Below are 27,957 nucleotides of genomic sequence, written 5' to 3' on the forward strand. Positions count from 1 at the left end.
GTTGTTTGGATTGTTAGCAATATAAATACGAGTAATAAATGTAAGAACTTAAAAAGCCTTTATGGGGTCCACTTATATATAGGCGAACAAGCCAAAACTTATTTGGATAAGTAAATTCTATTACTAATAATTTGAACAAAAAATTATTGAAAATCCATACATCAAAATAACCCTATTACTCTATGTAAAAGAGAAGATACTATTAATCTAGAACTGTATTATTATAATCTCATCATTAATTATTGTCTTGAACTACTATAATAGTCATATATTCTATCAAATTCTATCGCATATCAGAACACACATGGATTCCCTCGCACCATAATCCCAGTCTCCTGGCAAGTATGATATCATGCAGCACTAGAGTAAAAATTATTTGTTCTTATCTTGTAACATATATGTTACAATGAAAATGATACATTCTTTGTTATTGGGTCAAACAATAGACTTGAACCTAATTTGTCCACTCCATGGTGAACAGTGTTCATTATTCCTAAGGTTGTATGTCCAAGTTCAACTTTCTATAATTGGATAAAATTGGGAGATTTAGTCAAGTCGATAATCGCAGGACAAACAACTCTCACTCTTCTCTTCTTGCCGCATAAACTAGCTCTGCAGTCAGGAGATGGGGTTGACACATCAATTATCTCAACTTGGCAAGGCACAAAACTGCTGCTGCTTGGTGGTTGAACTTTATCACCAGCCACAACATTGGTTAATAGATTCCTAGCTGGTCGATGCAATTCAACACTACTATCTTTAATCATATCTCTATCTTCATCAATTTCTTCGACACCAAAGTAGCCAGTAACAATTGAAGATGTTGTTCTCATCTCAGTCATCTGTGATTTGATGAAATCAAGTGGCTGTGTACAATCTTCTCCTACTTCGTTACTCCATTTATAAAGACCATCAGTTGTCTTGTCGATATTATCCTCATAGTCCGCCGAATTTTGAACAATAGAATCCGAATCCGGTACTGTTTCTTGCGCAACTCCACTGGCAATACTATCTCCATCACATTCTTCTTTATCATCCCTGTCATCTTCATTTTCACTTAAACTCTCATCTATTTCAGTATAGCACGGAAGCTCATCCATTGGGCAAACTTGGACCTTCATATGCTCGGGCAAGATTGGGCAACCAGCAGAATGCTGTGTGTACTTCGTTGAAAAAAAATTTATAGTGATGTTCAGCCTGATCATGTACAAAAAATTTTAGTTAGAACTAGCAAAACCGTTTAGTTACAGAAAAATTACCCGTGCATTAACTTGAATCACATATAAGATTATACCTTTGCCAGGCAGGGAGGGTGAGCATTGTGTATGCCAGTTTGATCTTATTGGCAATACCAGAAAGAGATTTAAAGCTTGCAGCTGCCTTTCTTACTGCCAGTGATTCATTTGGGTGCTGCCAGGCCCATTCAAACTACAAGTTTTGAACATTTCAACTTGTTAGCAGCAGAATTCCTTTGCTTCATATATGGCTTTTGTAATAAGGATAAAACTCATAAACAACACATTATATCAAGATTAAAATTTGAGCCATAGGAAAAATCAAAATTAGCAACAGATACCTTTGGAGTTTCCAATAGTATAAGGGAAACATAACCTTAATTTACGAAGAAAAAAAATGTAAAATTTTGAAGAAAAAGTTCATTAAAATAATAATAAAAAAAGCTCCTTATGTGTATAAGCTGGGTCCTGTATCCCAAGTTGGCCACTTGCATCAGTTATAGTAAACCAACTACACAAACAACTACCTCTTGAACAAGTCACTCGTGCAAGATATAACAGTAACTGGAAGAATCTGATCAATGAGCCATCTGAAATGAACTCCACCAATCACACATTAAAAATAAGATCTCTACAACTACTCAAACTCTCTAGAGATGGCAAATGGGTTTTGAGCTAAATTACCCCATAGCTTAGGCCAAAAGCACTTTCCATAAAAATCAAAGTCAGATTTTGAGTCAATCCTCTAAAAACCCAAAACAGATCTCAACTAAAAATGATTATAAAGGGAATAACGATGGTTAAAACAGGCCTTGCATATGGGTTCATGGTGAAAGTGCACAACATGCTTTGGTACTACTTTTCAGCCTATTGTCAAAAATGGGTTCGTGGCCAATCTAGTTCGCATCTATGGAAGGAAAGAACATTGTGATACAGAATTTCCCAAAGAATCTATGCGCTATTTCAAAACAAACCATAAGGGAATAATATCAGCACCAAAGTTGCATCTGTCTAGCTCCCAGTCAATATATGAATGATATAAATAGAAAGCTTAGCACCAACAGAGGATCATTTGCTTAGATTCAGTATTGGCACAGTATAGAAATTGCAAATTGCAAACAGAACAGTGTACTGCACTTGATACAGAAACAGCATACCAAAGGCAAAGAGCAACATTCCAAGATAGTTCCTAAACTTTAATTACACCACGACCAACAACAACAACAATAACAGCAATAGTAGCAATAACGTTAGGATTGCCAGTTGAGTCTAAATTACACATTCCAGGGGCAATTAGAAGTCAATCTTGTAACTGACGAGACCCAAGCAGCATAATCAAACCCAAACCTTAACGTTAGTAGACGAATTTATATAATCTATATATTTCTTGAGATTAAATTTTATTATTAAACCTGGAGAGCCGAGACGTTTGTTGGGAAACCATAGATGCAGAAAACCATTTCCCAGGGTCTCTTTTTCTTGGTCCTCCACGCACCACTCACTATTTCACCATTGTGCTGCCTTATGCGACGCCGCGGGTTCACCGTAAATCTGTAAAGTTTTTTCAAGCATAGAAGAAATAGATATCGTAAAAATAAAAAACGAGAAACGATTTTAACCCATCTGATTATTGAGGGCAATAAATCGAAAAGAAAAGAAAAGAAAAGGAACCCAAGTGATCGAAAGCGAACCCGATGTAGGTTTGGCCCTTGTGGCGTGGGCTGAGGGAGATCAGCAGATAGCACGCGAAAAACCCTTTCCCTCCTTTTCCTGTGTTTCCTTCTCCACCCTTTTCTTCTGCTTCCGCGTTCGAAATTAGGGTTTCTGAGCTCTGCGATCGCACCCTTCTTTTCCTCATATCTATCTCTCTCTCTCTCTCCCTCTCACACAGACAAACACGCACACAGTGACAGAGAACAAAGGCACAAAAGTGATTCAATTCGACCGTTGGGATATATATTATATTTTATAAATGGGACAACTTGGGAAGTTTGAAATCGACATTTAAACAAATTAAAGTCACGCCATGGTGTAGACTGTAGTGTATGCTCTGATTAAGTCCTATATTTTATTAAATTAATAAATTTAAAGTTTAAATTGCTGTTCCAATATATTATATTAATGTTTTTTGAATGAGAAACTTTTTTTTTTTTTTTTTTTCTCTCTTTCAACAATTGGCTGCTGATTTTATTGGATAGATCCACAAAGTTGCACTGTGTATTGGGGAGAAGAATAGACATAACAAGATGAAGAAAGTTGAAAGTTTTTTTCTAAATTGGGACGGAAAAAATTCTTTCAATTAGTCTAATTCAAGCTTAAGCTATTAAACTGACATTTATTTTTAAAACACTTCATTTGGATGCCTTTTTAATAGAGCATCTAAGTTCAAGTGGGTGATCTTGAAAGTAAAGAGAATGGTAGTGTTATAACCTTTTCTTTTTTTCTTTGCACGTAGATAAGTAATTTTTCATTTCTAACTCTTTACCATCTAAATGCTGTGTTTTGAGCCGTGAAGTCGTGAAACATTATATGCCCAAAATCCAGACTTACAGTAACACAGTTGATAAAAGAAATCTCAAGTAGGAGATGACAAAAACAATCAACTTTCCAGTGTTATCCTTTCCATTGAGGTTTCACCTTTCTCCTTTCTTAATTCACCAAAATTCCTTGCAGGCGCGCACACACGGGCTCAAATGTTTTGAAAACTTTTTTTTAATCACGTGGAACCTCACCAAAGTAGGGCTGAAGGGGCCCTTCAGACTCACCCTTAAAAAGTAAACCCCGAACTCCACCTGTCATAACCATGTATCGCGTAATTCAGGAGAATTCCTATTGCAAAATCGAATTCAGGATGTCCGAGTCTGATTGGGCTGAATCTAGATTGCACACTGACAGGTTGTTTTGAACTTTTTCAAAGCACTCGATGTAAATCTAGATTCGGCCCAACCAGTTGCAACCTATCGTATCTAAGTTCTATCTACAAGATTCTGGCCCATAATGCTCTAACTGCAGCTATCTTGATCACTTCGACATATCTTTAGTAAAATCTGCAGAGTCCGAGCTCACCACTAAAAAAGGAAGGCTTCTATGTGAACATTGAAGATCATTATTACTGGTAACTTAGTCATCGAAAGGCATTATAGATGTAACATGTTAAAAGTTATGAAGGAACCAACACCAACCCTACCCACTCCACCTTCCCCCCCGCAGAGAAAAGAAGGGTACAGCATATAGGATATTGCCCATCTCAAAAGCTACTGCAACATAAAAATTTGGTACTGCCAACAATACTCGATGGAAAGTCCAAACTTGTTCATCTGCTCTCTTGTCAACCAAATGAAGCATTAGATAAATAAATACAATCATGAATGCTACTATGCGAAACAGATTTCACCAAGAATATATACACAAGAAAAGTTTTTTGAAGAAGCATTATATAGGAATTTAGTTCTCATAATACTGATTTTAAAAACATTCACTCTAACCTTAAGTAATCATATTTGACACTCTTCTACAAAGCTCAATAGCTTCTTACGAAGAAACGCGAACATGTTTCTTGAATTCTATCCAATGCACTTTACTGTGTAGTAGAATACCATCCATTCTTATCTACAGCAACCAATTTGTATGCATCTACCCCTCTATCACAACACAGCATCAAGGACCTTAGGGTTGCTAAGTTAAATTGTAGATAAGCAAAAATATTTGTCACTGAAAAATTAAAAATATCACATGCACAGAACTTGAAAACGGTCACAGAAGATTTCATCTTATTAGGGTTGACCATATTCAATCAGATCAGAGATTAGAGTTTTTCCTATAAAAACAGGTGTTCACACAACCACACCCACACACACACACAGAAGTCCAAGGCTTTGGAGATATTCAACCATTTTCTAGTAGGTTACACATAACTGAATGAAGGACCAACATAAACATTCTAATGTTCCAAAACACCAGTTCTAGGTCAGAATGACAGATATGTAGGCTACCTAGAAACAAAAATTGCACATTCCAATCATACTTTGATGCATTCCAAGTCTCACTAAGGCACTAGGATGAGCCGATTCATGGTTTACAACACAAATCTATATAATTTAAAAAAGAATATCGTTCAGACATCCCAACAAATAAGCTACAAATCATCTATTAGCCTTCTTGAAAATGGACCCATTCCAAATGCCTTGGACATATTCAGCGTTGTTAAAAAAAGCAAAAGGCATACTTGAGCGCAAAGGCCTCATGGAGCCTAAGCGCAAAACGCATGTGCATGCCTATGTCCAAGTGAAAATTTATGGAAAAAACGAAATAGTGATTTATTTGGCTTATTTATCAGCTGCCATAGCTAGAGCATGCAAATGCAAAAAGACTGAGGGTCCTAAATTCCAGATCCTGCATAATATATTTAACTTCTTATATATCTACATGATAAATTTAAACAAAATTATCAATTGGCAACAAAGCAATTATCAGGCCATAATCTTCATATTATTGTCTTGAGCTTTACATTTTTTTTTCTCTTTTTATAGTTGACATTACAAGATATACCCAACCATGGAGGCAATGATCAGATTCAAACACAAGGTTTTATAAATTATAAAGCACTTCACTAAATGCGACTTCACCTAAAGATTAAGAAGCACCTTTTCCATGGCTCTTTGTACTTTGCCGTGCAATACTGGCATGTTGCCAATCAAAATGAGACTCTATACACACCAGAACAACTAGCTTGCAAAATTATCAACATAACAACTATCAACTACAAAATTGGAAGCACAGGCAAGGCACAAACATGTTATAATCCTGTCCCTAACAACCCATCAGTGTCAAAACACTTCACATCTATCTCTGCCGTGTCCACAATCAGACAAGATAATGAAGTTTGAATTTTGACATAGACAAGATATACAAGATTGAAATTTGATGTCAAAACTGCAAGATCTCACTACGCATTACTCTATTCACTAACGCCATTAAGAATGCTGCGTCCTATGCCTTCTCTCTCGCACAACACAAGAACGAATCAAGATCCATTTCCATGAAAACTGTAAATAAGTAATTGCAGGGTTGCTTCCACCCCACCAATTAAAATTTCTTTATTGTCACATAATTTAAGAGAAAGACCGCTGAGTTCTTAATAAATACAAACGACCCACAAATCTATACAAGAGTATAGGGTAAATTTTGACAACAAATTCACCAACAACATTAGCCATACAACAACAACATGGGTGTTATTGAAATGATTCTAAGATCACACATTCAACATCACAGAGGTAATTTCATGGTTCAGCCATGTACCTACAAAACAGTACAACAGTAGTGGGTTTGGAAGAGATCAATCGGAGCGCTTGGAAGACGGAGAGACCAAATGCCTCCAGAGGTAGCGACCACTGGCCATGTCCACACAGGTCCAGAACGCCTTGCTCACCTGCAAATTAACCCAAAATTCAAAATTCAAAAAATAAAAAAATAAAAAAAAATTAACTAATTGATTAAATGTAAAAGAGAGAAAATTGACAACAACAAAAAAAACCCTAGAAAATGCGGACACCTTGCTTGCATTGGGATCCTTGACGACGTCGTTTTCGTCGGTGTCGGTATCGAGAACTTGGAGGGGTTGCTCTGACTTGAGGTTTCTGAGGACGAAGAAACCGGCCAGCGTGGCGGAGAGAAATATCAGAATCAGCCTCAACGGACACATTTCCAGTCAATCCCGGTGGAGAACGGAGAGGGAGAGGATTGAGAATTGTGTGAAAGTTAATGGAGGGTGCAGTTTAAGTTTTGTCAAATTCGGTTGGTCATGTTTTTACCTTTTTCTTTTGCTTCTTTTCACTTTTGAGTGGGAATTCTTGGATGTATTGTGCATGAGAGAGATGAGTTTGACCTAACTAATTAATGCCTTAAATGTTTAATATTCCTAACTAATTAATGTCTTAAATGTTTAATTATTAGTTTTGGACAAACTTTCCCTCTACTTTCACAATTGAGATCCCCAAGAATTCGAATAATGCTATAAGTCTTCCTAGAGTCCTCTTAAAGTCATCCCAGAAGTAATTTTAAAAGTCACATTGCATTTGGAATGACTCTAAGAGAATTCTAGGAAGACTTATATCATTACTCCCTAGAATTCTCAACTCATGTTTCAGAATTTAAGGATGAAGTCACTAAGTGACAGAAATTTAATAAGGTAGCTTCCTCGTTAAATTCTGAAACATGACTTATTTTAGATGCTTAAATAAGATGAACGGCTGAAATTTATAAATTTGAGAATGTCAAATTTAAAAAAGAATTCTAAGGGATCTCAATTCCTAATTTCAAATTATATAAATGTATTGCATTAAATATTATAAATTACATACTTTGCTCATATAGCACTATCAATCAACTCTTGTCAAAAAAAAATTTTTAAAAAAAGACTAATAGTTGATTAACAATTTCATATCAATAAAGTAGGATAAAAGTGTAATAAATAGAATACCCATTTATCCAATTAATCTATTAAATTATCATGTGTTTTTATAGCAGGTAATTCTCAAGTGCATTTTTAATATAAAATGACATTTATCCTCTCAACAAATGATTGTTGGTATACACATTTTAAACAATATATGTTAAAACCACGAACTCTAAAGATAAATACCAATTTAATAAATTAGATTATCATACTTTTTTTCATTCTTGCTTCTTTTCTTTTGGGTGGGATTGTGGAATGTATCGTGCCATAGATGGGTTTGACCTAACTAATTAATGGGTTAGTGGTTCATTTATACTCCACTATTGTTATTTAGGTCATTTTTTTTATTGAATATTAGCTCATAAGTCATAAGTAAATAGACAAATCTATTAAAGTGTCCTTAGATGATATGATTTTTAATAAAAATATAATTGGAGCATGTTATTTTCTAATGACATCTATTAAAACTCCATAGAAGAAATAATTACATGGTCTAAAAATAAATAGCAGTTGAATAAAATGGTTTAAAAAGATTTATTCTAACTTAAATTGAATAAATTATAATTTAGATAATTTAAATTAATTGAGTAGGAAAAAAAGTCCACCACGATTGTTGCTAAAGAAAAGTCAACATTGGCGACCCTGAGCTGGATCCCACTACCTATCCCATTAAACGAGGACCTGCTGTGCTGCCGACCTGCTGTGCTGCCACGTCTGAAATGCAAGAACCGGCCTCAACTTGTCTTGCTGAGTTGTAATGCTGGATTAAAAAAAAGTTAATCCAATCCTGTTTTTCAACCATATTAAATAAAATAATGATATATACAATATTTTTATTTCACGGCTATCAGACAATGTCGATGTGAAAGTTTCAACCCAATTTTTTATTATTATTATTTTTTTTAACAATAATTATTCAAGAATTGACTAAGACTTAACACTAAGAGATAATTGTGAAATAAAAATATAATGTCTAATATTACTCCAACTAGAAAAACAATTCTTGTTTAACACCTTTCAACTCCATTGATATCATCCTATAAGGTGGAGTGGGCAGGCTACTCCGGCAAATGAAGTTAAAGACAAATCCGCCCCTTCATTGTTTTGCTGAATTAGAGGCTTTCAGCTTTGCAAGGAAACATTTGGAGCCAGAAAAGTTTAGATCAGCAGTAGGGCACAGCCTGCAAAGAAGGAATATTCTACACTTCTATAATTAAATAAACACCAAGACTAATAGAAGAGTGTACTTGTAAATTCTTGTAGTTCGTTTGTTTGCAGGTTACTGCCAACTTAAGGGTTACAATTTGTGTTTGCATATCAGGTTTAGGAGGCATGTATATAATATAAGTTAACTATAACTCGACCCATTTAATTAAACGAGTAAGATATCAACCTTAACCTTTTGATAATTTCATGTTGGTTTGTAGGTCATGTAAAAAATTGTCAGCTCTAAATATTGTGTATCGGGTTCGAGTAATGTCGTAGGTTGACCCTAATCCAACCTATTTAATTAAACGGATCAAACTCCTCGACCCTAATCTGCTAGTTTCGTGTTGGGTTCACGAATCGTGTGAAAAATTATTAACCGAATCAAACCCAAATATCTAATTTTGTGGGCCGACTACATGTATGTGAAAATAACATTAATAAGTGGCACTATACTATATTTAACACAAAATTCGGTTCATGAAACAAAATCTGAGAAGGAAAAAGCCACCTGACGAAACATTAGATCTTGGCAAATCGTGCAATCTTAGAAAGCGCAGTTCTTAAACTTCGGATACCAGCTCCAGATTTCGAGCTTACCATCATCTGAAATCAAAACGAAAACCAAAGTATTTTAGGTTGCTTCAAGACAACGTCAAACAAATATGAATCCAGTGAGTTTGTTCATACCACTGGTTGAACTAGAGACTTATTCCTCTTGAGATTCTGCAAAAGCCATATAGTATTTAGAAAGCTGTTAGTCTCACAGAAGACAAAGGTAAATTCTAAAAGAAATGCACGCAAGTGACATTCACCTCTTCAATTTGCATCGCACGGCGTGCCAGATCAATAGGGAAAACCACATCCGTCTTGGTTAATACAATCTGGTATTTAGTTTGAGATCTGTAAAGAAAAATATTAAACATACCGACTCATAAAATCAACTTGAGGTGATAAGCTAGAAATGGTGCTCCAAAACGTATTTCATATGGCCCAATGATTTTTATCTTTAGTGATCTTTGTTATAATCTGCTTCTTTACCCGATTTTAAGATGGCCATAGTCAGATGATAATGCACATGTAACAAATTATGTGCACCATGTATGGGTACCAAAAAATGGTATCCAACGCGTATATGTGGTGAACAGACTGGTACAGCCCAAATGAGCATTTATGTATGTGCCTTTAAATGTCATGTTAACGATACAAAATGATTTCCTTTCAATATAGGTCACCAATGAGCATGTGAGGACCATAGCTTAATCTACATCCCACAAATAAATAAATAAATAAATAAAAGATTCAAATCAAATAAAAAATCAAATTTCCAACATTAAAAGGTTGCGTACACACCTTTCCATAAGATCGATGAGTTCATGATCCCTTGGCTTCATACCCCATTTTGTATCAATAAGCAGGCATACCCGTTTCAGAGCAACTCTAGTGGAAACGTACTCCTTTACCTACAGATTCAGAGTTCCCCAGCAAACAATTATATAGCAAAACCACATTTTATATTGACTCACTTTTGTACATGAAAAAGGCGAGTAGATGGAAGTAAACTTATTTATGTACCGATTTTCACCCAAGCACCCATCTATTATGCACTTGAATGCAAACTACCAAAGCTTAGACAAGTACAATGAGCCTACTTCATCAGCACTCAATTTTCCACTTCTCAAACTGATGACTACCTTTATTTCAGATTTTGAAACCCCCCCTCAATGAAAAGTTATCCTATTATCAGTATCCTGCATTTTTAGCAACGACCACATGAATGAATGGAGCTCTAACTAACCCTCTATGCTTCCCAAAATCAATTCAGAATAGTTATTTAATTCTTATAGCTGACCCAACAACTGACAAAATAAACTTTGTCCAGATCTTACCCACTCCATCAGTGGCCTAGCAGAAAGCTTTCGAGAGTGTATCGTTCTTTGTGTGGACGGTGGTACTAGAAACAATATTGACGTTAGATAACCTGACGAAGTGGAATGAACATCATTGTAGCAGATTGGTGTTGTATGTACAAGAAGAGTGGGGAGTCTACTAATCACCTTCTTCTTCATTATGAAGAAGCAAGAGATATGGAGCACTATTTAATTTGTTTGGTATAGATTGGGTTATACCTGGATGGGTGAGAGAGTTGTTGAAGAGTTGGGGAGTCCATAACATTTTGGAAGTTTGGAGGTTTGCTCCTTTATGTTTAATGTGGTGTATTTGGAGGGGGCGGAATGCACGAAATTTTTAAGATAGAGAGATTTCAGTGTAGAGCTTAAAAAAATTATATTCAACCCCCTTTACACATGGATGGCAGCACATAATAGTTTGCTTTTTTCTAGTTTTTCAGACTTTTTGAACTTTTGTTATTCTTTTTCTACTGAAGAGGATTCCCTTGTATGCTTCCTATGCATTAATGCTGCGCCCCTCTGCACTTTACAACGAGATTAAATTACTTATAAAAAAAAGTATCAAAATGAGAGTCCAAGCTGATTATAGGTGCATATCATGTAGCATCAGCATCTTAAGGTTTGCCAATGCTTGGTCTTAGCTGTTTACTTCCAAACTAGACTCGAAAACAGCTGGAAAAGAAGAGGTGAAATTCTGTTTGCATACTTACAAGCTCCTCCCAAGCATCCTTAACTTCTTCTTTTGCATAGGCAAAGCCATACCCAGGCAAATCAACCAAGCAATGTTTTGGTCCCAGGTTGAAGAAATTAATAGTCTGCAGAAGAACCATAGTCATTATCAAACAAGTCCTACAGATGCTGAATCACAGTTCCTAAGAAAATTATAAAACCTGAGTAAGGCCAGGCTTGTCAGACGTCCTAGCAACACCCCATTGTCTGGTAAGCGCATTAAGTAGCGACGACTTCCCAACATTTGACCTACCTAGTAAGGGCAATAAAATTGAATTAATGTATTCCATAGTCTCATTCTCAAAAAGTTTAAATCTAAGAAAATATAAAAGAAAATGCTTGCCTAACATTACAAAACTATTGGATAAGCAGCCAAAGGAAACAATATAGGACAATCAATTCAGAAAATTATATGACAAACAATTTACAAAGTCAGGATTTTGGGACCTGTGTACCACAAGCCAGCAAGGAAGATCTCTTCCCCAGAAGAAATCAACATAATTGTTTAGACTAACTCATACACAAAAGAGATCTTTCCTTTGTGCAAGAGGAATAAGTTCATATAAACTATTAACATTAGCATTCCAGAAATCATGCCATCAGTCTGACAGCATAATGTGCTATAACATTTTCAATTAATCCTGCCAATGCATGACTTAAATTGAAATCATTCAACATGACTCCATTAGCAAAACTCTTATATGCATTCACCTCTGAATAACGGAAATTGAACATATGACAGATTATCAAAGTCATGAACCAAATTGAAAGTGGAAAAACTATTGAGTGGATAACAACATAGGCAAGAAAAAGTTTTAACTAAAATAAAGCAAGCATAGAATATTGATGACAATTCAAAATATTGACCTGCAAATGCTATCTCTGGAAGATCAGGAGGAGGAAATGATGATGAAGCTTTTGCAGCAGCAAAAAATGTCAATTTATTCCTAAATATCTGTGCAAAATAGTTAGCACAATACTGATAATAGATAAAGCAGTAGAGGAAGAGCAGCTCACAGTAATAGATTCTATCTTGTCATTGAACTGATCACCGGATTGATATGGATTAAAGTAAATAAAACTATGATAATATAAAAATACAATCTCAACATGCAATAAAATTAACATACATTCTCTTCAATACGTTCTCTTTCAGAGCTGGTAGAGAAGGGGATATTATCTAATGGGGCAGAAAGCTCAATGTTATAGCCAGCCCTCCGGAGCTCAATCGAGCGTCTACGGCCCAACAACTGTAAAATGACATTATCAAGAATCATAATGCAGGAAATTAAAATCTAAGAAACATAACTACTCAACAACAATATAGCACAAACACCATGGGCTCCGCTCATACAAATTACATTATCTTCCACAAAGGAAAGGATTGAGGGACTGGGTTGTATTGCCCGGAATTGTGCATTTTTTGAGATTTCAGTTTGCTTCTCCAAATCCTTTTTCTTCTCTTTGGCACTTTCTGGAAAGCAATTGAGAAAAGAGTCGTAAGAAAAATTCTAATTATCCACTCAGTTTAAAAAATAAAATAGAGGAAAGAAAGAGAATAAACTATTGCAAATTGAAACCTATGTTAGCTAATATGTGTTAAGTATTACGACTACTTAGTGCATTGCAAAATAAATAAATAATGAAGATAGTAACAAACAGCATGTGCATTACAAAGAGGATATGTTGATAAATACTGACCGTTAATAACAATGCCATCATCTAGCCGCTTATTTGAGATATCATGCCGATCAATCCGAATTACCCGTTTGCTCTTCTTTGGCTGTTCATCTAGCACTTCTGAATCATCATCCAACCCTCTTTTTCCCTGGACCTTTTTTTTGGCAGACTTTGATGGAGATACATCTGAGAATTTCTTTTGATTCAGATCCAGGCGCTTACTTGAGTCAAATGTACTTTTGGCATGTTTCTTAGATGAACCAATGCCACCAAAATCCATTCCATCGACATCCTTTGCCTTGGTTCTATTAGATTCCCGGGCGCTTTCTATTGTTTCCTTACGTTTACGAGAAGAATGTCTGGTTTCAGAAGTTGAATTATCTGTTTTACTAGGAGTCCATGTCGAGCGAGGAGATTTTTTATTGTTTTTTTCTATTTCAAAATTATCAACATCCTCTGCCTTTGCTCTATTAGATGCCCGTGCACTTTTCACTATGTCCTTAAATTTACGAGAGTATTTGGCTTCAGACGTTGAGCTCTCTGTTCTACTAGAAACACGTATTGATTGAGGAGATTTCTTGTGTTTTTCAGTATAAAAATCATCTTTCACCCGATTCCATCCTTTACTAGACAAACCCTTTCTACTAGCCACCTTTGCATTACCAGAAGAAGTTACTTCCCCACCCGAATCTTGCTCAGCAAAAATTCTCTTCTTTTTCCTATCAAAACTCATAGGTTTAAACTTTCCCTTTCTGTCATTATTATGTATGCTTTCAACTCTTTTATTTTCATCATTGGAATTCTCAGATCTCCCACTTGCAATTTTGAGTTTCTTACTAAGCTTAAACCTTAAGCCTGCCTCTCTAGACATTCTCTACCACTGTTTCAGTACCCCAATTAAACAAATATCACACACTCAGCGCCGCAGCAACAAAATAGAAATTCTACAATCCAAATACGTCAATGAAGATTTTTTGGCGTAATCTCCGGCGCCTCCACCTGAAAAATTGCAAATTCAAATAATTGACTGAATCCCCTCTAGAAATTACTCAATGGGGAAAAAAATTTTGATTTCAATCCAAACAAAGTTACTGGAGGACCATTTGGGTGCTGGGGAAAAAGAATGAATTAATTGAAATCTTGATATTGTGAAGCCTACATCATTCACCATTTTGTGACCTGAGGGAGCAAAGAACCTCAACTCAACTGAGCATAATGCAACTATTTGACCCAGCGGACTTTAAATACCAAAATAAAAAACAATCCTTCATTAACCCTTTCTTTTTCTTAGAACTTCCTAAAATTTTCCCAGCAACCAAACCACCAGTACCATAAATATCAAGAAGAACAAGCCAACACATTTACATAGATACAAGTAAAAAGGCGTCAGATTAACTCAAAACTCTCAAAGTCACTTCGCAATATAACAAAGATGTTTCACACAGTATAAAGAGTCCCAGCAAAACCAAACATGCAATGAACTTTCCTTGACGTATAAATTTCTCAGCTCCCCCAGCAACCAAACCACCAGAATTAATAAGAATAAGAAGCCAAAACAAATACACATAATATACAAACGGAAAAAAGGTGCGACATCGTCTCAAACTTTCAGACACACTTTCCTATGTCACAAACATGCTTCATGCAGTTTCAAGAGTCCCAGAAAATAGCAAAACAAAAACATACCTTCCGAAACCAAAACAAATGCTTCATTTGCCGCCCTCCATTTTCGTTCGCGCCGTGCTTGCCCTACGCTGAACTCTCAAAGAAGAAGACATTACACTGACTGAAGCGGTTCAGGAGTGGGTGATGAGCCGTGTGGTCCTTGGGCTGTGAGAGGGCTCGGTAAGCGAATGGGCTTGGTGGCTTGGCCCATGTAGACCAACGTTAGCCCACCTCTTTTTCGATTTTTTTTATTTCTTATAACCCTTTTCCAATATTAATACAAATGTTTCATTTTAAGGGTGAAAATACAATTTTTTTTTTTTTTTTGAGAAAAGTGAAATTACAATTTTATTATATAAGTTATGTTGTGTGACCCGCATTTAACCCGTTTAATTATTTAATTGAATAGTCCTCAAGGGATAGCTCAGTCGGCTGTGAATCACGCTTCATGAAGCGGAGGTTACTAGTTCGAATTCCCCTCCCATTTCCCTTGAGTGGACATGTCGAAAAAAAAAAAAAAAACTTATCTAATTGAATGTCAGGTGAATGATTTCACAAATACGCAATGGGGTAATTTATTTGTTAAGTTTTAAGGGAATTTAAATCATTTAGATTTCGTTAAAGAAACCTAGACATTTTCAAACACAAGGTTTTAAATTATTATTTTCTAATTGAATAAGGAAAAAATGTTACATGGGAGGATCCTTCCCATTTCTAATCTGAATGGAACAGAAAATAGGACATCTCGTTGGGATGCTTCCAAAAATATGATTAAAAGCAGCTCATTTAGCTAGAGTATGTGCCCTAAAATTGGCACATCGAGAGACTTTCAAAACTAAACTAATATCATAAATACAATTGGCAAAAGACCAAGAAGAAAAAAGAGAAGAACTATTAATAGCTAAAATAACAAGGAGAGCATTCCCTTCCAACGAAATAGAACCAAACCCCGTAGAAGCAACCAAACGAGCCATCAAAAGAGTTGCACGGGCTTCTCCTTGCAAAACATCCGTGGAGCTAAGTTTAAGTGTGGCAACTGCGCGCAAAGATGAAATCATTACCATCACTAATCACTGCTGCAGCTACGGCAAAAGAGCCTCTCACCGCAACATCAAAATTCCTTTTTATTCAAGCCGCAACTGGAGGAGTCCAAATGGAAGGGGGAGCAAGGTCCCTCCAAGCATTATTGTGATGATTAAAGGTGTTGGAGATTTGGAAAATAGCTGTGTGCTTGGACAGGGTTTGAAATTAAATTATGCTTTTCTTTTATTAATCAATCACGACTATAAATAAAATAAATACAAGATATATAATTGGAAATAAATTCCTATTATAACTTGGAGTTAACTCCTTATAGAGGTTCCTACTAGGAGATAAGCTCCTACGTGACTCAAAGATAAATCCTACTACAAAATGATAGAAACATGAAAAGCTAGTCTCACACAACCTTTACACATAGTAGAACATCTCTAATTGGAATAGAAACGACTCTAACTTAGTGTTCTCGATAAATTGAATCAAATCCGTCTTAATTAAAATCCTATCACACTAAACTCTAACTATCTAATTTCGTATAGTGTATTAGCGGACTGTCTTAAGCACTGGCCGTCCTACTTGCTAGTTATATTGTTAATTTATTCTAACTATGTGTTACTTAATTCCTAAGGATAAATGGTTGCTGATTATTGAACGTTACAATTTCTTGATTCCCTTTTAAAGTGGTGGGGTTTGTTTGATGTGAAAGTGCAAGTAGCTGTCTGCTATAAATGGGTTTAGTTGTGTGCTTGTGGGTCATTGGGTGGATGATTGAAAACGGCATCACAGATACGAATCAAATAATTGCAACCACTTATCATCCAACCCTCAACCCATGATAATCCATTTTTCGAATAAAATTTTAAAATTTGAAAATAACGTAAAAATATATTCACTAGTACAGAAAAAAGGGATGTGGACATTTTTACAATTTAATGTATCTCTAGTACAGATAATTAAAATGGGTATCAAAGCTGAGGGTGTAAAGATTGGGATTTCCAGCAATAGTTAGATAATTGCCCCTTTAATTTTTTTTTTTAAAAAATCTTGACCATTGATTCTCATCCAATCCAATGGTCTATAATTTGCCACGGGTTCACTAATTAAAAAAAATAATATTTTATTATTTAATTTTTTTTTAAAAAAAAATGTAAAACAAAATGATAAAAAAATTTAAAAATAATAATAAAAATATATGGGGTGGCTTTAGCCATAGGGGATGGCAGAAATCTACCCCCAATGGCCAGTTGGTGTTGGCCGAACCTTTAGCCAACACCAACCGGCCATTGGGGGTGGATTTCGGCCACCCCATCGAGCCATTCCTAGGACCAAACCCAAAAAATTTACTCAAAAATTCCAAATCTAAATGGCGAAAAGGAATGTGGACATTTTTACAATCTAATGTATCTCTGGGACAGATAATTAAAATGGGGTATCAAAGCTGAGGTGTAAATGGGTGGACCATATCAGCACAACTACTTTTCTGTAAAGCAATCAATAAAATATGTCTCCCTCTCAAACCCCACCTGTAAAGTGACAGATCTATTTTTCCTTTTTGGACAATTTTCTCTTCTTGTGGTTATGATTATTCCTTAGCAACTAAGGTAGGTCAAAATTAAATTCACGCAAGGAGTGGTCAAGCACGGCACATGGAAATCAAACCATTTGGTTTTTAATTATTGTTATTTAGCATGTTTTAAGTATTTTTTTCAATGGTTAATATGAACAAATTATTTTTAAAATAATAAAATGAAAAAGTAACGAGCATCATTACTCTTTTTCTTTGTGTTCCAATCTTTTTGAACAAGTTTCCTACCCACCCAGACTTGAACGTTAACCGATTCCGTCGGGATTGGATCGAATTCATAACAAAGTACAAAGAATACATATTTGAAATGTGGGTGTAGTATTATTAGCGTTCTTCGGACGGGAAAGAAAAACATATATTTAATAAGGTGGAAAAAGAATTAAAGATGGGCAGGAATTTAGAAGAATTGTGACTAGTGTAATTCAACCTTCATTGTTTTGGCTTAAAAATATGTACACAAAGATATACAAAGCAAGACTACAAAAGCCTATCAAGTAATCACTCGATGAGAACAAAACCAAGGATTTAGTACGGAAACACCCGCCACCCTTGGCAGTCTTATTCCAAATACAAATATACAAACAAACACAAACATAATTATAATATCCCTTCCCGCAATAACATAGAACACCACCATTCAAACTTTTTTTTTTTAATTTTTTAATTTTTTTTAATTTTTGCTCCAAACTAAATCAGATGAAATTAGATTTTTTTTTTTTTTTTAATTTGTAATCTGGGGGACCTGGGAGGAAGTTCCGGCCAGTTGAGCCGTTAGGCCACCGACGAGGCGAGGTCTAAGCTTGTTGTTCCACATATCTTTGAAGGACTCAGCTTCCCCAATTCTCCTCTTAGCCTCCACTACTACCAGACCGTCGGTTAACCGGTAAACCTCCACTCCTATTACCAAATTACCGTTCTCTCCTTCCAGCTCCACGCCCCATTCCTTCTTCTTCCTCACTCTCAAGTCGTTTTCATCGGCTTTAGCGTATTCCTCCATTTCCTCGACGACTTTCTCGGGCGACTCGGTTAATAGGAGTCGGTCTCCGTCGCTCACCGAGTTGTCCGAGTCAGCGAACAAACCGGAGAGGTCCAAACCGGAGGAGAAGGAGATGAGATCGAAGGCATTCATGTCTTTAACCTTGGGCTCCTCTTCTTTCTCGACTTCTTCGTAGAAACTCACCTCCTTGTACCCCTTCTTGAACCATGGGTCCCTCAGGATCTCGTCGACGGTGATCCTCTTCTCCGGGTCGGTGGCGAGAAGCCGAGACAAAAACCGTTTGAGATCCAGAGAGAACCACTTGGGGCACCGATACTCTCCCTTGTAAATCTTCTTGTACATGGCCATCAAATTCGGGTCGTTGAACGGCAAGTAGCCGGCGTTCAACACGTACAAAACGACGCCGCACGACCACACATCCACCTTTGCGCCGTCGTAGCCTTTCTTGGAGAGAATCTCCGGCGCAACGTAGGCCGGCGTGCCGCAGAGAGTATGCAACAGCCCGTCGTGCCGGACCTGGCCCCTGACAGCGCTGAGGCCGAAATCAGAGACCTTGAGATTCCCATTTTCGTCGACGAGGAGGTTCTCGGGCTTGAGGTCGCGGTGGAAGACCCCGCGGGAGTGGCAGTATCCGACGGCGGAGATAAGCTGCTGGAAGTAGCGGCGGCTGAGATCTTCCGTGAAGCGGGCTTTGGCGACCTTGGCGAAAAGCTCGCCGCCCTTGACGAAATCCATGACGAAATAGATCTTGGTCTTGGAGGCGAGGACCTCGTGGAGCTTGACGATATGGGGGTGGTTGAGCCGCCGCATGATGGAAATCTCGCGCTTGATGTTCGACATCAAACTGGTCGTGGCGGAGATCTTCTTCTTGCTGATGACCTTGATCGCCACGCTCTGCCCCGTGCTGACATTGCGCGCGTGGTAGACCTTGGCAAAGGCCCCGCATCCGAGGAGCCTCCCCACCTCGTACTTTCCGAACAAGGCGTTGTTGTTGTTCCCGTCGGGAACATTTTGGATCTCTGGCATGAGATAGCGATGCCAGAGATCGAACCTAAACCTAGGTTCGATCAGAAGCAATTGAAGGGTGAAGGAAAAGAAAAAGAAACGCTCTTCGTGACGAGCGAGTGGTTGAAAAAAACAAAACAAACAAACGGCCGCTCGATTGGGACGAGGGTTTTGAGAGAATAATAATCGTTTCTTTGCTTCTTCTTGTTTTGGTCGTCGTCGGAGAAGGTTATAGAAACGTAAGGGTTTGAAACGCGGGTTTCACGTTGGAAGGTTCGAGTGGGTAATTGTCGCAATAAAAATGGGCATCTATTCTCAAACAAACCGCGGAGGGAGAATAACCTGTACAGAGTAGTACCTACTTTTATTTTATTGGTGGTTTCTTTTTTTCTTTTTTCTTTTTTCCCTTTTATTATTTCCGAAAATAAGGGAACGGTGGTGGTGCCTCAACGTGGCAGATTATAAGTGGAAAACCAAGTCTACCACAGGCTGTACAATGACTCAGCATTGGTCATTATCCACGTGTTGTCAGACGGTAAACGACGGTGCCGTCCGCGGTCCTACGCTGACTTGATCTAAAAGGAGTCCAACGGGAATTAACTGGTAGCTGAACGGTAATTAGAAGTTAGGTGCAAACGGGCATAACTGTACTTTATTAATATATATTTATGAAAGTGAATTTTAATAAATTAATATATTCAGAAAAAAAAAAAAAAAAAATCAAATTTAGAACTCTTGAGTTTTCATGCGATTTTAATTTTAACAATTAAGTTTTTAAGTTTTCATTTGATTTTAAATAAGTTTTTTCACCATCTTATTATCTAATTAATTAACGGTAAATTTTATATTATTAAATTAGTCAATTAATATGACGTAACTCTTGTTTGACATGTCATGTGCTAACCATTAAAACCTAACGACTTTATTGTTAAAATTGAAATTGCATAAAAAATGACTTATAGACTGAATTTAATTTCTCCCTCAAAATTTTAGTACCAGTAGCTTTCTCAATAAATGTAAAGTGTTAAATCAATTAATATTGTTGACCGACCCCATCTAAATTATCTGTTGTCTTTAAAATTTTAGTTCATAATAATATTTTATGGTGTATATTCGATTTCACAAATCTAATATTACATGACGTAATATCATAAACACGACGTTTAAATGTGTCGTTTTTCACCTTGTGTTTATAAGCTTTCTTACAAACTCTTGCCAGTAAATGCCATTCAAATTAGGAGCAACAAATATCTTCCCTTTTTAACTCCTTAATTTCTCCTCTGTATTGCTTTTAAAAAAATAAAATAAAAGAAGAAATCACATTAATGTATCTAGCTATCTTCTTGAGTTAAACTCACTCATCAATAATCAATATCATCAATATCAATAATAATAATAATACTAATAATAAGTCAAACATGATGATAGGGCGGGAGAAATATATATATATATATAGACTTGGTCTAGCAAAAATGCCCCCGGCCATATGATTCATAAAGAAAAAGGAAAAAGAAAAAGTCCCATATATGACTGAGCTGTAGACTGTAGTGGACCATTAGGTTTGAAATTAGGGTTTGCCAAAGGAGTTGGACTATCTGTTACAGGAGTTTACCAGTAGATTGGAATTTACTAGATCGATCTGCGACGTTCCTCATGCTTCCACTGGCAATGGCGCCGGTCTAATCTGTCCGCTCCCGCCTACCGCTTTCTGGATTTGAATATATTTACTATATATTTAGCAGCATGCATGTGTCCTAATGCAAGAACCTCAATTAGCTTCCACCACCATTCAAACATGCATCATGAATATAATATTTTGGGGAAGCGTTCCATAAATTTTGAAATTTTGAATTTTGAAAGGATTATGATCATGATCTTACACCATTCAAAATTTTTATTTTTTATATAAAATGGTTAATTAAATTCTTAAAAAACTAAATGCATTTTGCAATTTTATTTTATTTATGGTGCTTATCCAAATGGCGGAAAGCACCATTGGATTGATGCTTAAGTTTTTTATTATTTTTTCTCTTCCTTTAACATCTTTCATCAAAAGTAAATAGAAAAAATAGCTTTTAATCAGATATTTTAAATAAAAAAATGTAAAGAATGTCGTTCAAAACATGGTACGGATATATTGTTAATCTAAATAAATAAAAAATAAATAAACCTTAACTAGTGAGGTGAAGAGAGTCAAGCTAGAGACCCTTTATACAAGCATTCTTGTTACAATTTTTGTTTTTAGAATAAAAATTCGATTGGTCCTGTGATTTGAAAACGTGATTTTTAAAAATGTAGTTAAGCATTTGATAAAATTGCAGTTTGACGTTTAAAATAGCAGTTTAACTTAAAAAATTGTGTATTTTTTTTTAAAAAAAACGCATTTTAGCTGCCAACAATGTTAAACGTGCTCTAAATATATTAACAAACTAACATTGATTTTCAAAATTCAAAATATATTTTCACTAGCTAACTTATATGTCGATTTTTTCAAACTAAAAATAAAAAATGATCCTCAAAATATATTTACCAAATTAACATAACCGAAAGCTTGACGTTCACGTATGGTTTTGAGGCAGATTAAGGTTATAATATGATGAGTAAATACTCAGTAACCTACCGTTCACCCATCCATCCTTATTTAGCGACCATTCAAAAGATCGAGTTAATTAATTTTCAGGGATGGAAAAAAACTACAAGTCCATATCAAAATCTCCACAAAGAAAAATATCAAGGATATTTGGTCCCATGACTTAAAGGTGTGGATGAGTCTCTCATCTTTCAAATTTCTTCCTTTGTTTTTTTGTTTCTTTTGATATGTTCGAAATATATCAACAATTCCAAGACATAACGTACGGCATAGAGTCACGTACCAAGGAACAAAAACAAAACAATTAAATGTCCATAAAGACCATAACCTTATCTTATATATTTGAAAGTGCGTGTAAGTGTTCTTATTATTCTTATTATTGTTGGGTAGCTCAATTAACTGGAGACTACGTCTTTTGAAGTGGAGATCATAAGTTTAAATCTTCCCTTCTCCTTGTGTGGACGTGTCAAAAAAAAAAAATTCTTATTATTGCTAGTAATAATAATAAGTATGAATCAATAGTAATCAGGATGATGTGGAATTTCAAAAGAAAAGATTAAAAAATTGAAAATAGTATAATTTTTTTTAAATATTCACCCGCTTGAATACTGTTCATTTATGTCTGTGTGGTGTATATAGGAATGCTTTTTTCATTTTTCTATACCAATTATTTTTTTTTTTTTTGTGTCTTGAAATTCTCTTGTTGTTTAACCAATGACGTCCAAATATCATCTTCCCCCTCTCCCGCTTTGATTAGAAGGACAAAAAAAAAAGAAGAAGACGCCCTAAGATCTTCCCCACTCTATCTCAATTCTCATGTGAAGGAATGGACAGTTTGGAAGGTGATGTGGTACAGTTGGTAGTCCACGTGATATTCGTGGTCCTTGCAGCTTCAACTGATACCAGCCATTCACCATAGATTTTGAATTTTGGATTCAGATTGTTGGGACTTTTCTCCTCAGAAAAAACCAAATAAATAAAAGATTTGTGGACTGCCTTTTTTTGTCTTTTTGTTTTTTTGTTTTTTTGGGATAGTGGGCCTTCAAGAACAACAGTGTCACACTAATGAGATATGATGGGCTAATGATCAAATAAAATAAGGCTCAGATCAGGTAAATCACATGTAATGGGGTGTAATGTTTACTATTACAACTATCATCTCACTTTTATTTTATTAAATTAATATGATAATATTCAACCTTTTTTTCTTTTCTTTTTTGATAAATCCGTTTAATAACACTCGATCCTGCTCTAAAGTAAAATACCTGCCTAAAATCTTTTCATCTCATAGCAACTCATATTGCCAACAAAATTTTTTTTTGAGATTTATCAAATTTCCCTACTAAAGTTAAGGAAAAAATATAAAACTAGTCATTGTGATTTACCTGATTTACAATTAGCTCCATGCTCCATGTATACTTGGAATTGTATTTGAGAAATAGAACTTTTAAGTCAAAAAAGTTTTTCTTTACAAAAGCTATATTTTTAAGCTTTTGCCAAATGCGTTTCGGCCATTTTTAGTCTTTTTTATCTTTAAAAGCGCTTTTAATTTTTTTTTTTTTTTACCAAACATGTACTTGTTTCTTCAAACATGTATTTGTTTCTTCAAACAAACTTTTTGAGTGTTAAACGTACTTTTAGACCTCTCAAACGCACACTCAAACAGGCCCTAAGAGTGTATTTAGTATTGTGATTTCATAGACAAGAAGTGCAATTCTAAACCACATTGCAGAAAATATATTGTTTGAGATTGCGTTTTTAAAAAATTTCGATTTGAAAATTGAGAAAATCTGCGTTTTCAAATTGTTTTTTTTTTTTTTTTTTGATATGTTCGCACAAGAGGGAGGAGGAGGATTCGAATTAGTGACTTCCGCTTCATTAGGTGTGGTCTTAACCGATTGATCTACCTTTTAGGGATGCGTTTTCAAATTTTAAGTAAGGAGATGTTAACGCAGAATTTTAAAGGCTAAACTGGAATTTTAAAGGCCAAACTACGAAAATCATATTTTTAAATTGTACTTTTTAAAATCGCAAACTCAAACGAACCCTAAATATCATTTCTCATTTTCTATTGTATATTTGTATTCGTTCTTTTAAATACTAGTTCAGTCTAGTTGTACGTTATTGAATAAAATTAATAGAATGAAATAAATTATCAAAACACCTCTATCTCCTCATAACATGTTTATGATTCATTGAAAATCGCATGATATTCATCATTCTGGTCAACTTTTTATCACACGTTACATAGGCAGGAAACAATTGCACAGTTGCTATTTATTATGCCTTTATTAATAATTTAATTATTTTGTCACAACACAGCTAAATGGGCCAATGAGCAAGATTGGGCTACAACATGATGTTCAGCAAGAGCATGAGCCTACTGCCTAGCTAGCTCCAAGAAAGCATGAGCATGGCCCAACAATGGGTTTCTGGGCTGGTCAATCACACTATGCTACTAATTGAGCTACATCAGTGGTGATTCAAATCCCTACAATTCAAGTAGTAAATATAAGAGAATTCTTATATATAGAGATATGTGTTCAAAGAAATAAGTATGGCATGAGCGTTCGGCCCTATTTGCGTTCCGTTCAAGTAAGTTTATTTCATCCTACTCTTCATTTCACGTAACACTCAATACGTCAACCACATCTAAAGAATTAAATTTGGTTATGTTGGTTTATAATTTAATGCGACATTTATTATGTTAACCCCAAAAAAATTCAATTTGATTGTTGTTTGAGTGGCGCTAATAGTATTACAACTTTTACTACTAAGTTATCCAAAAACTTTTACTGTTAAGTTCTTTACAAATTGACGCGAGAGTTCATAATTACAGAAATAATAACTGTGGCTAACTTGTCAACTAAACATTAGCATGTAACAAATACCATAATTCCCTAAACATTTTCTATCGATCATATAATCAAAATAACACATGCAGCATTAAATTAACTCTTTACTTAATGTAACGAGTGATTAATTAACACATTAAATTTCATAGCCATGATCTCGATTAGTGTCAATATATATAATATTCTTTACACAAATCGAATCCTCTATATATCTCTCTCTTCTCATCAGTAGTTTTCATTAAACTAGCTAATTAATTAACAAAGGGTATTTAATTCCCATGCAATTAACCACAACAAAAGCATGCATATCAATTTCATGGCATGTACAGCTTGTTGCCACACTTGCACCTCCAAGCTTCAGGATAATACTCCGACGTCACCGGCGTCCCAGGCGGCACCGGCACATGCACCGGCTTGCACGGCGTGCACTTGCCACACTTGAATGAGCATCGCGGAGGCGACGATCCGGGCCCACTCAAAAACCTCCTTCCCAACCTCATCCACCTCTCTTCCTCTCTTCTCTTCTCAAATTCCTGTAGTTAAAAAAAAAAACATAATCACACCCATTAATTATAATTAGAGCTAATAATCATAAACATACAATGCTCTAACGTTCGCCGAGGCCTCAATGCGACGTTGCCATTCCCGTACAGCCATCAAGCTAACGTCCGCCCCCCCCCCGGAGCACGTTCACGAGGTTGAATACAGCCCATTGATTAAATAATAACACGGATTCCGGTTAAAGAACTGGTAACAGCAGCAGGCGCAAGTTACCGAGACTTTTGTCCAAAAAGCCAAAAACGACAGGGTTTCTTCTTCACTAGTGCTAACGTGCACCGTTTGTGAACAACCAGATAGGTGTGTGACTTCTCTCAGAGATGGGCCATGGTTATTAATGGACCACCCCACCTGATGGCTGCTAAATTATGATGGATGATTCCAAGGACTAGACAGCTCAGAAGGCAGCCGTGCCAGGCTTAGCTCTCTCTGCACCTATTTTGGCGCATTTTAGTCATTTCTATTTCTATGGAGTAAATACTACTCTTCTCACCCATTATAAAGAAATTAGATTTAACGATGAATATGATGTTAACGTGGAAGCAAATACAGAAATTTTTAATTTTTAACTAAAAAAAGAGTGAAAAATGGCTTTACTGGTTTGTTTGTTTGAAACTGTGTGCGCGTGAGGGGAGTGAGACTCGAGAGAGAGAGAGAGGATTTTGAAGATGGTGTCTCTTTTTCTTTTTACTAAAGAAGCAGCAAAAGTTGTACGATGTGGATTCCAGGTTTGGAGAAGATTTAGGCTACGTTGACAGGACAAACTACAATGGTAATCAATGCACTCTGTTCTTGAAGGTAGTTTTATTATGATTCACGAAAAATTATAGAGCCAGTAGTTTGGGTGGGTGGGTACAAAACATAAAGGACCAACTTACCTGAAAATGTACATCAGCATTTGCAGACAAAGGACACGTGCCACCTGCGTAGGAAAATGAAAGATGATGATGATGGGGTTACATCACATGAATGCGAGTTAGCTAAAGATTTTGTGAGAATTTCATAAATTCAGGTGAAATTCTTAATGGAAGATCAACCCAGAAGAGAACAAAATGAGTGAATTTGGTTACCTTGGCATGTAGGTGTGCTGGAGCTGATGTTGCTGAAAAGTGCACAAAATGAGAGGAAGAAGAAGAAGAAGAAGATGGAGAGACAGTAAATAATAAGTGGTTTGTTTATGGATCTTGGTCTCCTTCTCTGCCACTCCATGAGCAAGAAGAACAGAGCCACTATGTTTGTGGTGTGTGGGTGGCTCTTCCTCCTCTCTTCTGTCTCTTTTGATATTGGATTTACAAAGCTATGGATGGATGAGAAATGATTATCTTGGAGGACTTGTACTTCCCACGTTCCTCCATGCAACTGTCATCCCAAAGATCGCAACACCCTTTTCTTTTTCATCACTCTCTCTCTCTCTCTCTGTGTAGATCTCTGTGGGTTTTTGGGATGTGTGAAGTAGTGGGGGTGGTTGTGGAAAGAGTGGGTGGATGGTACGGCTACTTGATAGATGGAAAGTGTTGCAGAGAGAGAGAGAGAGAGAGAGATGGGGATCGAGAGGAAAAAGAAGGTGAATCTATGCGGATCGTCGTCGTTTCTCAAGCTTTACCATCTTTAGTTCTTGGATTCTCTTGCAGGCTTTCTTCTCTCTGTTTTTCTACGATTCCCACACCGAGAAATACAAAGAAGTCTCTTCAGCCACCCCTTGCACCTCACTTTTTCCTATTTTTTTGTTCTTTTTTTTTTTTTTTTTTAATCCTTCATCCTACCCTTCTTAATTTTTAACTGTCTCTTCCTTGTTTGCTATCTTGTAGTTCAATCTTTATATCTTTGTTATTCAGTTTATTTCTTTTCTTTTCTTTCCTTATTTAAAAAAAAAAAGGAAAATTGTGAAAGTTATCTACTACTGTTTCTATGATTAGGTGTAACATGGACATGATGGTGTTATCGGTATACTAGTTGATGATAAACCACAATAGTTGGTTTATGAGTTTCAAGTAATGATTTAAGGAAAACTAGAATAATTTCAAATGTGATGTGATAGTAATTTTAAAAGTTACTTTATATCTAGGAAAAGTACTATAATCCTTCTTATATCATTACTCATGAATTTCGGGTCACTCTCATTCTCTTTGATAATTGTAAGTCCTAAGGTCGATGATTGTGATAAGGATTTTAAGTAGTAATTTGAACCACATGCGTAAGATAGTTTACATGAGACTTATCTGTCTCAATAAGTGGCAAAAAAACTTAAAATTTATTTGGGCACGCGAGTTTCATTATATGAGATTTCTCACAATTTATTGTTTAAATTATTTATTTATTTATTTTTTGACATTTCTGCACAAGAGGAGAAAGTGAGATTCGAACAGTTCAAATTACTATTAATTTATACAACAAACTACTAGATATCCCAATCTAACGTTTGAGGTGGTACATATTCTTTTTATTAT

The 27,957-nt window shown here is 35.8% G+C and overlaps 5 protein-coding genes across 5 annotated transcripts; all 5 read right to left on the reverse strand.

Annotated features, from left to right (window-relative positions):
• Positions 1–316: 316 nt before the first annotated feature.
• Positions 317–3,136, reverse strand: LOC132164769 (Excinuclease ABC, C subunit, N-terminal). The gene is made up of 4 exons (XM_059575324.2): positions 2,927–3,136; positions 2,648–2,786; positions 1,295–1,428; positions 317–1,197 (listed from the first exon to the last, which is right to left on the reverse strand). Exons 1-4 carry the CDS (start codon positions 3,091–3,093, stop codon positions 522–524), a joined length of 1,116 nt encoding a protein of 371 aa, XP_059431307.2. The 5' UTR covers positions 3,094–3,136; the 3' UTR covers positions 317–521.
• A 3,151-nt stretch (positions 3,137–6,287) lies between these two features.
• Positions 6,288–7,343, reverse strand: LOC132164770 (Methyltransferase-related protein). The gene is made up of 2 exons (XM_059575325.2): positions 6,790–7,343; positions 6,288–6,666 (listed from the first exon to the last, which is right to left on the reverse strand). Exons 1-2 carry the CDS (start codon positions 6,937–6,939, stop codon positions 6,574–6,576), a joined length of 243 nt encoding a protein of 80 aa, XP_059431308.2. The 5' UTR covers positions 6,940–7,343; the 3' UTR covers positions 6,288–6,573.
• A 1,145-nt stretch (positions 7,344–8,488) lies between these two features.
• LOC132164711 (P-loop containing nucleoside triphosphate hydrolases superfamily protein) lies at positions 8,489–14,982 on the reverse strand. The gene is made up of 12 exons (XM_059575263.2): positions 14,904–14,982; positions 13,239–14,216; positions 12,899–13,011; positions 12,668–12,787; positions 12,405–12,492; positions 11,699–11,790; positions 11,519–11,623; positions 10,252–10,361; positions 9,714–9,801; positions 9,589–9,624; positions 9,410–9,504; positions 8,489–8,873 (listed from the first exon to the last, which is right to left on the reverse strand). Exons 2-11 carry the CDS (start codon positions 14,086–14,088, stop codon positions 9,421–9,423), a joined length of 1,686 nt encoding a protein of 561 aa, XP_059431246.1. The 5' UTR covers positions 14,089–14,216; positions 14,904–14,982; the 3' UTR covers positions 8,489–8,873; positions 9,410–9,420.
• A 2,936-nt stretch (positions 14,983–17,918) lies between these two features.
• On the reverse strand, positions 17,919–19,863 carry SIP4 (SOS3-interacting protein 4). Its single transcript, XM_059573779.2, has one exon. The coding sequence runs from the start codon at positions 19,526–19,528 to the stop codon at positions 18,227–18,229; it is 1,302 nt and encodes a 433-aa protein (XP_059429762.1). The 5' UTR covers positions 19,529–19,863; the 3' UTR covers positions 17,919–18,226.
• A 5,222-nt stretch (positions 19,864–25,085) lies between these two features.
• On the reverse strand, positions 25,086–27,244 carry CHAL (allergen-like protein). The gene is made up of 3 exons (XM_059574737.2): positions 26,581–27,244; positions 26,389–26,432; positions 25,086–25,485 (listed from the first exon to the last, which is right to left on the reverse strand). The coding sequence occupies exons 1-3, from the start codon at positions 26,717–26,719 to the stop codon at positions 25,267–25,269; spliced, it is 402 nt and encodes a 133-aa protein (XP_059430720.2). The 5' UTR covers positions 26,720–27,244; the 3' UTR covers positions 25,086–25,266.
• Between the last annotated feature and the right edge of the window lie 713 nt (positions 27,245–27,957).

The sequence above is a fragment of the Corylus avellana genome, chromosome 8 (assembly GCF_965113065.1).
Source record: "Corylus avellana chromosome 8, dhCorAvel1.hap1.2, whole genome shotgun sequence".
NCBI lineage: Eukaryota > Viridiplantae > Streptophyta > Magnoliopsida > Fagales > Betulaceae > Corylus > Corylus avellana.